The sequence below is a fragment of the Aegilops tauschii genome, chromosome 2 (assembly GCF_002575655.3).
Source record: "Aegilops tauschii subsp. strangulata cultivar AL8/78 chromosome 2, Aet v6.0, whole genome shotgun sequence".
Taxonomy (NCBI): domain Eukaryota; kingdom Viridiplantae; phylum Streptophyta; class Magnoliopsida; order Poales; family Poaceae; genus Aegilops; species Aegilops tauschii.
In genome coordinates, this window is record NC_053036.3 from 450344398 (window position 1) to 450355695 (window position 11298).

The following is an 11298-nucleotide window of genomic DNA, read 5'->3' on the forward strand; positions in this document are numbered from 1 at the left end:
ACCCAGTTACGTTGTGACGTTTGATAGCACACAAGGTGTTTCTCCGGTATTCGGGAGTTGCATAATCTCATAGTTAGAGGAACATGTATAAGTCATGATGAAAGCAATAGCAATAAAACTAAACGATCATTATGCTAAGCTAACGGATGGGTCTTGTCCATCACATCATTCTCTAATAATGTGATCCCATTCATCAAATGACAACACATGTCTATGGTCAGGAAACATAACCATATTTGATTAACGAGCTAGTCAAGTAGAGGCATACTAGGGACACTCTGTTTTGTCTATGTATTCACACATGTACTAAGTTTCCAGTTAATACAATTCTAGCATGAATAATAAACATTTATCATGATATAAGGAAATATAAATAACAACTTTATTATTGCCTCTAGGGCATATTTCCTTCAACTGTACCCCAGGGTAGGCCATGAAGGACCGACGACAGGAACGCGGGATCAAGGCCTCCCGTCGGCCTGTTCGCCCCCAGGGCAGGCCCTGCGGTGCGCACGGTGGACCGGAGGAGGGAGCTCGAGACGAGGGGCAAGCCGAGGACTTGTGGAGGCCGCTCCTCAGGAGATCTTGCTGCCGTGGCCGAAGGGATCCTGAAGAGCCATTGTCAACAAAGGTTGCAGCACACAGAAAAACTGATTAAAAGGCACTTACTCGTCTACGGCTATGTACTTCCTCTGCTTCAGCAGCCGGTAGGCGTCACCACTGCAGCTGGGAGGCCCCTTCCTTTTGTGGCGTGCCTCGAAGTTCAGGCGCAGTTGGCCGAAGCCTGGGGCGCGGCTGGCAGCGCCTGGGGCGGGCAGCGGGGCCCCTGGGGTGGCGACCTCGGGAGCCCCGAGCTGCGTCAGTTCTCCGGCCACCACCTCGGGACTGCTCCCCCGAGCTTCATGGGCGGTGACCTCGTGAGCCTCGGGTCGCGCCAGCACCTCGATCGCCCCCTCAGGGCAACTCACCCGAGCTTCGGGGGCTGCCATCTCAGGAGCACCGGGCTGCGTCGCTTCGTCAGCAGCCGCCCTCGCAGCACCCGGCGGCGCCCACCCCCCTGCATCCACTTCCGGGGAGTGCGCCACAGGGACAACAGGCAGAGGAACCATGAGGACAGGGTTCTCGCGGGGCCCCTCAAGCCCAGCTTGGCACAACCCCCACTCGTCAAAGAGGGGCATCTGCCTCACGAACTCCACCTTGTTCGAGCAACAGTATAAGAGGCAGCGAGCGTGGCTGGCTCCGGATCGCCCATCAGAAGCTCAAGCACAGTGCACAGCGCCACGGGAGGAGGCGCGGGCGCGTGGAGCCTCATGGGGTCCTTGCTGCAGGCAAGGGTCCACATTGGTCGAGAGTGGCACTAGAGAGGGGCAATACGGCACTGTGTGAACTCCTTCACCATCATGGGCGCCGTCGCCCCAAGCTCCTTCAACCTAGTCAGCCGGCGCCAGACGTGGGCCGGCCGAGGGTCGGCAAGCTTCCTGTGCACCCACCCGGAGCTGGGTACTGCCAGCGCCCGGGGAAGCAAGAGTAGGGAGTTGAGCACCCCGACGTCCACGAACACCCACCGCTTCCGGAATCCACTTACAACTGGCGAGAGCTCGAAGTCGATCCCTGAGCCGGCCGTCGCCGCCACAGCCTGGAAGGTCACGCACCCCGAGCACTGACGCGCATCGGTCAGATGAAGCGAGAAGAAATGGCGAAACAAGGCCACGGAGGGAGTGATGCCCATCACGGCCTCACAGACGAAGGCGAAGACAACAAGGAGAATAATGGATTGGGGATCTAGATGCAGCGCGTGGACTTGGTAATGCGAGATTATAGCGTTGAAGAAAGCAGAGAAGGGGGAATCAGGCCTGCCAGGAGGGCGTGGAGATGAATGGGGATCTCGGTGGCCGCCATGTCGACCATGGCGCGGGAAGCAGGCCAAGCCACCATCGCATTCCATTCATTGGAACTGGCGGCAAGCGCCGGGCGGATCTTGTCCAGCATCTCCCGACTGACCACCGTCGACCGCTCGAGGGCGGGCTCGAAGGCCGGCGGGGATTCGATCGGGGCGCGGGCCTTCCCGCTCTTATTCCTCGTCATCCTCGGCGACATGTCGGAAGGGGAGGACCGGCGCTGGCATCGGAGCTGAGAAGGTGGAGGAGCCAAGGGAGCGCGCAGCAAGCAATGAAGACGAAGCTGAGCCGGCAATGGTGGCCGCCAAACTCTGTGAATATCAAGGCTGCGTGGGGAAGTGGGGGTGCACATGTCCCATCAATCGCCACGCGTCGACCAAGGCCGCAGGCGGTTAGGGCCCGCGGCGCTCCGCACTTGCCCTTTGGCTTCGCCTCGAAGCCAAGTTCGAGCGCACCTTGGGCCTGGGGGCTACTGTCGGCGTCCTGGGAACGGGGGTACCCAGACTTGCCTGCCCGCGGCCCACGGCGTGGCTCCATCAACAGCCCGGTACGACCTAGCTTCACCAGCAATAACTCAAGACCCTCGTGAGGGGCCAAGCCTCGCGAGGCGGACGGCACCAAGACCTTCCTGGGGGCGGCCTCACTAGGCTGGCTCCTGAGGAGCGGAGATATCAATGCAAGGTGCACCTCGTGAGGTTCACATGACGTGAGCTATGACGACCAAGGGCAGGCGGGCGCCAGCGGGCATAGTGTACCAGCTTCCTCTTTGGTGCTAAGGAGGCAAGCGCAGGCGCGGAGTCCCGAGGGATCAAGCAAAGGTTTCCATATCAGTGCAACAAGCCTAAGACCGCCAGGACGGCAGGACGGAGGTCATCATGGAGCCCACCGTGGCGTCACCACCAGAGCCCTTTGCAGGCGAAGACTACTTTTGTCAGGATAGCTTGTACTAGTTGTTCCCTTCAAATTTGGCCATTGTAGGATCCCTTCCCGCCTACATTTGGGAAGAGGACCAAGGCCACTATAAATAGGACTTAGCCACCACCATAGAGGGCACGGATCAATTCCACCCGAACCACATCACCTCACCTCCTGAGGCTGTTAATCCACTGTACTAGTTCATCCTTAGCCCCTCGAGGCAATCGACCACAAAGCTGGAGTAGGGTATTACACCGCAAGGTGGCCCGAACCAGGATAACTGCTGCGTCTCTTGTCCCTAGGGTTCGTCGAGCTAGGCTGTGGAATCGTTGAGCAGGCAGACTGGGAAGAGAGAGTTCTTCGCACGCACCCCAGAGTTCGAACCTCTCAAGGGTCTGCGGAACCCTGAATCCGACAACCATCACCACAATATAAAGTGTGCCTTTGTTTGGGACTGGGGCTATACGTAAGTCGCCTGAATATATATTTTGGGTAAGCCAATTTTGTGGGCTGTTGGATTAAGATTCGACAGTCATCCTTCTTCTTCTTCCTCCTCCTCCAACCACTGCTCCTCCCACAGAATCAACCTACCCAAATTGTAAATTCGGCCAACTCACCTATAGCTATTGTAGTCTTGTACTACATGGTTATTTGTTCGGAAACACTAACGTCCACACGTGTGGGCGTTTGCATTTCGCCCACACGCGTGGATCCGCGTCCGTTTGTGGGTGCACGAATCTTGGCATGTTTATGGTGGCATGTAGGACTGGGCTCACGTCCGTTTCACGGGTCAATGTGTGGGCGTTTAGCAGTTCGCCCACACGCCCGTTTTCACTCACGCACAAGGGCTAGTGTGTGGGCATTCACCCGGTCGCCCACACGTCCGTTTCACCACACGGAGGGGCCGATGTGTGAGCGTTTAGCAGTTCGCCCACACGCCAGTTTTCACTCACGCACAAGGGCTGTTGTGTGGGCATTTGCCATCTCGCCCACACGCCCGTCTCCCCTCCCACACCCAAGCTGCCAGTTGCCATGCGTTTTGCAGTGTACATGGCAACTACCCTAGTGTGCTTGTAAGTAGATGACAACTCTCTCTCTTTTTTTTACCTGAATATGTCAGTTGCCATATATTTTGCAGGGGTACACGACAACTGCCCTAGTGTGCTTGCAAGCAGATGACAACTCTCTCTTTTACCCGAACATGTTGTTTTGCCATGTCTCTTTGTAGCGTTACACGACAACTGCCTAATGTTAGTAGGTGGCAACTCCTAAGGTTTTTAAATCATGGCAACTGTAGTAAACCAGACCATACATGGCAACTGCTTAGTGTTAGTAGGTGGCAACCTCTAAAGTTTTCAAATCATGACAACTATAGTAAACCAGACCATACATGGCAACAGCTGCAGTTGTCCAAAATGGCATCTGACACTTGACCTGAGATGACAACTGCAGTTGAGCAACCATGGCAACTGTAGTTGTCCGACATGGCAACTGTACTTCAGCGACATGGCAACTGTAGGTAAACGGACATTGAAGAGGGTTCGGACCATGGCAACTGCAGGGACGCGTGGTGACTGTCACGCTGGACGCGCGGGACCGTGAGGTAGGTGGCTGAGAGAGGTCGTGTGTGCGTTATGCATTTTGCCCACACGTAGGCATGTGAGAGGGACCGCAAGGCATGTGTGGTAGTTATCGTCGTCCTATTTGTTTCATTTTCTTTGTACTCAATAAATAACTTACATATAGCTATTGTAGCCTCCAGCCAGTTTGAGCCTGATCTCCGGCCGACCCTGTCCGCCTCGCTCTGCAATTGCCATGGCCATCCCTTGACACGCGGCACGGAGGAGCGTTGACAAAGGAGCAGAGTGGCCATGTGAGCAGGGTCAACGCAGGTGATCCGTCCCTAGTCACCATGGTTCCCAGTTGAGACCCTACCCAGACTGAACTGCACCTGTCACCCCGTTTCGCCTCTGGCAAGATGCCCGCCACAGTACCACCGACGGCCTTCTCGACCCTGCGCGTGCAGGTGCGCCTTCCCCAGTCGCCACGAGCCCAGCCAGAATCCCCACCCAAGCCCCAAGCCCCAAGCTGCGCGTGCGCCGGCCGACCAAGGGAATAAGCGGAACCTTCCGTTCCGACTTCCATATGCAGTGATTGCGGCAACCCAGAATATCACAGATACAGGCATACAGCGACAGTCCACGTGGTCGCACGCAGGAGGAAATGGAATGCTGTTGCGATCCTGGTTTGTGATGATGGATCAACTTTCATATTGAACCGATCGAATCAGAGAGAGGCGGACGATGATCGAGGCGAAGCCCACCTTGCTCGTGCCCCGGCGCATTCCGCGGCGCCGAACTGGCCAGACGCCTCGACGGTCGGCCTATAAGTGGAGCCAGATGGCACCCTCCCGGTTAAGTAACTCCGTGATCGACAGCTCTGTTCCATCCAGTCACGAAGCAGAGGAGAGAGCTGTACTCCTACGTCGGTAGGCTCATAGCTGGGGAGATGGTGCTCAACGGCGCCCTGTTCTTGCTCGTCTGCGCGGCTGCTCGAGCTGCTGCGTCGGGCGGAGACGGTGAGAGCCCCTCCATGCATGATTAATTACAGTTTCTACGTTCGTCTGTCAATTACTGCATCCGCTTTTTGACAGTAAATTACTGCATCTTTATCCTTCTTGATGTTCTTACGGATTTCTCAAGCTGTTAGTACTAGCGGCACAGATCGTACTGTTCCGGTTGTGTTAGCATGCCTGAAGGACAATACGATCACCTTGTTTTATGTGTACTACATTGTTGTTTAATTGGGTGCATTACTGTCAGAACGAGTGTATCATTTCCCAGCAATGCTAGTGTCGACTTGCTAGTAGCTCCGTGATTCAAGTCAGGGCCTCTGCATTCTTACGCGTGTCGGGCTAGTTTACTGCTGAAGAATCATATCATGCGAGGTCTAGAGGCCCCAGTTACTTCTCTTGGTACAGTAACAGCGTTGCTTTACCGTGTCGCGAGTTACAGCCTCTTTTTTCTAGTACAATTACTGAATACCACTCCCTCCGTTTCTAAATATTTGTCTTTCTAGACATTTCAATAAATGACTACATACAGAGCAAAATGAATGAATCTACACTTTAAAATATGTCTAGAAAGACAAATATTTAAGAACGGAGGGAGTACAAACCTGAGATGATCTGACAGTAATGCAAACCTGCAGGCCCGCTGCTGAACGGGAACTTCGAGCAGGCGCCGAACAGGTCGCAGATGAACGGCTCGAGGGTGACGGGGAAGTACGCGATCCCGCACTGGAAGGCCACCGGGTTCGTGGAGTACATCGAGTGCGGCGCGAAGCAGGACCACATGGTCCTCGTAGTGCCTGAGGGCAGGCACGCCGTGCGGCTGGGCACGGAATCCTCGATCGAGCACCAGCTCAGCGTGACGCGGGGCAAGTACTACTCCGTCACCTTCAGCGCGGCGCGCACCTGCGCCCAGTCCGAGAAGCTGCGCGTGTCGATCGTCCCCGGCGACGTCTCCGGCGGCGAGCTCCCCGTCCAGACGGTGTACACCAGCAGCGGCTGGGACTCGTACGCCTGGGCCTTCAAGGCCCAGCAGGGCGTCGTGTCGCTCATCATCCACCACGGGGACGACCAGGTGGACGACCCCGCCTGCGGCCCCATCGTCGACGCCGTCGCCATCAGAATGCTCAACCCTCCCCACGCCACCCACCGTAAGATACACACGATATCGTTCACTATATCTACAAAATCTCATTACGTTACGGACTTCTTACTACTCTACGCCTGTATGACATGTGCAGAGAACATGCTGATCAACGGGGACTTCGAGGAGGGGCCGTACATGACCCCGGGGTCGCCGTGGGGGGTGCTGGTGCCGCCCATGGACGAGGACGCCACGTCGCCGCTGCCGGGGTGGGCGATCATGTCCCACTCCAAGGTGGTCAAGTACATCGACGCGGCGCACTTCCGGGTGCCGCACGGCTCCCGCGCCGTGGAGCTGGTGGCCGGCGTGGAGGTGGCGCTGCTGCAGGAGGTGGCCACCGTGCCCGGCAGGTCCTACAGGCTGCAGTTCTCGGTGGGCGACGCCGGCAACAGGTGCGCGGCGTCGCCCATGAGCGTGCAGGTGGCCACGGCGTACGGGAGCAAGCGCGTGTCGTACGAGTCCCACGGCACCGGCGGCCACGTGCGCGACAAACTCGACTTCAAGGCGGAGGGGAACAGCACCCGGGTGGTGTTCTACAGCACGGGCTACCACACCGCGTCCGACCGCAGCGGCACGCTCTGCGGCCCCGTCGTCGACGACGTCTCCCTCGTCAGTGTTTCGCACCCGCATGCTCGCCGGTTGCTCCGCTGATGCGCCTCGCAGGAGCCGGTGCTTTTTTTTTTTTCTTGATGAGTTGGGAGCCCGTGCTTATGTGTGCTGCTAGAATGTGAGTTTCTCGGGAGAGAGCGGCTCGGAAGCGGAAAATTGACTGCTGAGAATGAGATGATAGTTGTTGCGTGACAACAGACTTAACATTGCCTCAACAGATTGATCATGATTCACTGCAAACAGTACCACCGTAATCGGCTGGAAACATCACCAACAGCTGCAATGTTACGTTTTTTTTCTCACTTTTCCTTTTCAGATCACTTTCTCTGCGTATGAAATGCTGAGTATGTGCCCCTGTCAGTACATGTGTTCTACTGTAAAATCAGTTTGGCATGTCGTTGTTGTAACTCCAAACTGTTGCCGCTACACTGTAACAGCAAAATTGCACAATTCAGTGACGAGATTGGGTGAGGGGCAAGACGTTTAACCGAGCAGTGATTTAGTAGAGGGATTGTGGAGGTGAATGAATTAGTGGGGATCATCCAACCCCTGCGTGGATTGCATCGCCACCAGCAGAAAAAGGACCGTGGAAAGCAGGAAATTCCACTATCCAGTGACGAGAGATTCTTGGAGCAGTAGCTTCAGGTCCTCAAGCCTGTAAATAATTAACAGATGTGGTTTACCTGATGAAAAGAGACTAAAAGAGGCAAAATCACTACCTACCTCACATTACTAAGGTCGGGATAGGTTGCAATTGCATCCTTGAAATCCTACAGAAAATTCAGGAGATCAAGCACCTGGGCTGTTGAACTGAGCACTAATTTGTAGCTAAGCTTGATCTTACTTGGTTAGCAGTTGAAGGTGTGTATGTTATTATACATGACATTCCTGCTCCTTTTGCTGCCTATCAAAAGAAAGGCATCTCGTGTTCAAAAGCGTACGTTTAGTAAGTTAAATAAAAAATTGGAAGACCTACTTGTAGTCCAATGACACTGTCTTCTACTACAAGGCAGTTCTTGCTTTCCAAACCTAGTTTCTGCATCGAACAATTAAGTCGTTAACCCGACCAATTTGGAAAAATCTCAAGTAAAGTTCAACATGATCTGCTCCAGTTGTGCTCACTACCTTTGCTGCTGTAATATATATCGATGGATCGGGTTTTTTCATTTTAACATCATCGCCTGCAATATGAAACGATCAAGAATTTTGAATGCCATGGAATCACTTATCATAGCTTTCAGAATATAGCCACCCACCAAACAACAAATAATTGCATGTGCATTCAAATAGGATCTGGCCTTAGCCGGGTGAAAAATGTAAGCTAAAACACATCTCAACCTTTACTAGACTTTATATTATTCATTTCACTGATTTCTTCTTTTTCTTGACCGTGTCACTGGCCATTGTAATATTTTATTTGAACTAATACAAAATTGTAAAACAAAAAAACAACTAGGATGGCTGGTATGAAAACTTTGTAAAGACAATCCTGCACGCTGATTCACATTTTGGTGATCTTTGCCAGTTAACCTCAAAACAACAACCTGTTTTGAAATATATACGGTAGAACATAATCTACCTTCAATTTTTTTTAAAAACCCTAAAAACAACCATGGTAAACATGATCAAAGAAGTAAAAACAACCAGAACTATACCGGCGAGGAAGCAGTCCAGACCATTGAATCTTTCCTATAAAACCATACAATTGTAAAGAAATGGAATCTCAACCGAGAAAATGAAATTCATGTCAGAAATATAAGAAACACAACATGAGTCAAATGCAACTTACAAGTCCAAGAAGATTTTCAAGACACAACACCACTGAACTTTTAGTTGCCGCAGAGCAAACAGCAAGCTTGATGCCCTACACCATTATACCAAAGTCACCTCATTTTTTTTAAATAGCCCCATACTATTGTAATTTAATAGGAACATTAAATAAGAATTCACCAAGTGTACACTACAAAAACGATTAAGTGAAATATATTATATGTTCCAAAGCAGTTTACTGCATGACGAAAACACTAGCACAAAGCACAATAGATCTTCCAGTAAGTATTACCGCACCCTTAACTTCATCCATCAGCCGCAAAACACCAGGTCTAGGCTCCACCTAGCATACAGAGCTGAAAATCAGTATGAGATGATGAGTAAGAATTTCTCAACGTATACACTTCACTTACAGTTCCAGATTTGATTATTGCTTTGTACCTCTCTGTTTTCCAGTCCTGCAAAAATGTACTTCTGTAAAATTCATGGATTCTTAGACATGGTTCGAAGCATTTGTACTTCTTGAAAAAGGATAATGAGGAGCTAATGCATTTGATTTAGAACCAAGGACATAAGAAATCTGACCTGAATAACGTCAACTAACTTCTCCCTGTCTTCGTCACTTGAAGGTGCTGTCTCCAATATCTTTGAAGTAGGCCACCCATTTTCTCCAAAGTACCTGGAAAATATTGAAACCAATTCAGAACCAATATCCACACGCTAATCATCAACTACTTAAACAGCATGTGGACCCTAGCATGCCCTGCCCTGCAACATCACTTATTCCCATTCAAACTATTTGCCACATTTTTTTTCGAAACATTAAACTTTGCACACCATTCTAATGACCAACTGCATCCTGCATATAATGCAGGTAAGCAAGAATTCAGATTGTGAAATCGAAATGCCAGCAACAAATGGTGGGAGGCTGATCGCAAACTCAATCAAAGCGCAATTACCGAGGCAAAATATCACACGCGGAATGCCACACGCGAAGGAATCGTCAAGCTTGCGGGCGGTGACGTACCATCGCATCTTGGGCTTCCCGCCGCCGATGCGGTTCTGGAGGTCGTCATAGAAGGCCTCGTCCCAGTACAGCGGCGTGTCGGCGTCGGCCGCGGGCGGGCAGCGGACCCCGAAGTGCGCGAAGGCGTCGTTGTAGGCCTGCCGGTGGAGGTGCTCCGACTCCAGTATGACGCCGTCGCAGTCGAAGATCAGGGCGTCGAGCGACCGCGGCGGGGAAGCCGAGGCGGAGGCGACGAGCGAGGACGTGCGGGTGAGGCGGAGGCGGACCGCGGGGAGGCTGGAAGTGGGGCGGTGGCTGAAGAAGCTGCGGCGAGCCGTGGCAGCGACGGCGGCCGGGGCGAAGGAGGTGGGGGCGAGAAGGGAAGTGGACGCCATGCCCATGGGAGGCATCGGAGATGCGAACGGAGATCAGGAGATGGAACGGAATAGGCGCGAATGGTTCGAGAATGGCTGCTTATCTACCTGCCACTTTTTCGCCGTGGTGTCTTTCTTATCGCGTATGAGAGGAGGGAAATAATTCCCAAACTGTTCCCTTCACTTGGGCCTGTAGACAGGTGCGGTCCTTGAAGTGGTGTGATCTCAAGCAGCAAGCAGACAACGCAGAGTTTTGACCCCATGTTTAGTTTTTCCCTAGGGTTTCTCTAGGGTACCCGATCTCCTCTGGCGACGCACGCCAGAGTCCACCAAAAAAGTCTCCGGCGGCTGAGATCTCTTGGTCCTCGGTGAGTCCTACCTTTGTGCCAAGGCGGAGGGCGTCTGTCATAGCGGGCGTGGTTTCAGTTGGAATGCAGGGGAAGGGAGGAGATGGGACGAGAGGTAGGGAGGGCGAGGCCAACGCAGTTGAGGCCGATGTGGAAGCCAATATTGGGAGGCAGGATGTCCAGGAGGGAGAAGGAGTAGAGGTGGAGGAGGATGCGGATGCGGAGGAGGCAGGTAGGGCTAGGGTTCAGGAACAGAACCTGGAAGAGGAATACTACGATTATTTCGATGGACCAGAGCCAGAGCTTGCTGATCGTTTTACAGGATTGAAACTTCATGGTGAAGAGGAAGAGGATCTTGTTTTTTTCGGAAGAAGTGGAGGATCTTATCAAGGATGTTCGCTGGTTGGGCTTGTTCCCATACTACACGACCTTTCAGTCACTCGACGCTTCTTAATCAGATGCGTAATGCGTGGTCTGCCTCGCAGGGTGTAACTTTCAGCATCAAGGGTCCGAACTTGTTTTTGGTACAATGTCACTGCCTGGGAGACTGGAGAAGAATTATGGATGGCGGGCCTTGGTTGTTTCGTAGAGCACTAGTGGTAATCCAGGAGTATGATGGTTACTATGATGTTACGAGCTACAAGTTAAACAAAATACCAGTCTGGG

The 11298-nt window shown here is 52.7% G+C and overlaps 2 protein-coding genes across 2 annotated transcripts; one reads left to right on the forward strand and one right to left on the reverse strand.

Annotated features, from left to right (window-relative positions):
- Window positions 1-5046: 5046 nt before the first annotated feature.
- LOC109780926 (protein DUF642 L-GALACTONO-1,4-LACTONE-RESPONSIVE GENE 2) lies at window positions 5047-7375 on the forward strand. The gene is made up of 3 exons (XM_020339511.4): window positions 5047-5391; window positions 6024-6533; window positions 6624-7375. Exons 1-3 carry the CDS (start codon window positions 5322-5324, stop codon window positions 7175-7177), a joined length of 1134 nt encoding a protein of 377 aa, XP_020195100.1. The 5' UTR covers window positions 5047-5321; the 3' UTR covers window positions 7178-7375.
- A 129-nt stretch (window positions 7376-7504) lies between these two features.
- Window positions 7505-10467, reverse strand: LOC109780927 (haloacid dehalogenase-like hydrolase domain-containing protein At4g39970). The gene is made up of 11 exons (XM_020339512.4): window positions 9933-10467; window positions 9491-9584; window positions 9319-9363; window positions 9198-9248; window positions 8925-8999; window positions 8791-8824; window positions 8261-8316; window positions 8112-8171; window positions 7980-8039; window positions 7859-7905; window positions 7505-7790 (listed from the first exon to the last, which is right to left on the reverse strand). The coding sequence occupies exons 1-11, from the start codon at window positions 10319-10321 to the stop codon at window positions 7742-7744; spliced, it is 960 nt and encodes a 319-aa protein (XP_020195101.1). The 5' UTR covers window positions 10322-10467; the 3' UTR covers window positions 7505-7741.
- Window positions 10468-11298: the final 831 nt, after the last annotated feature.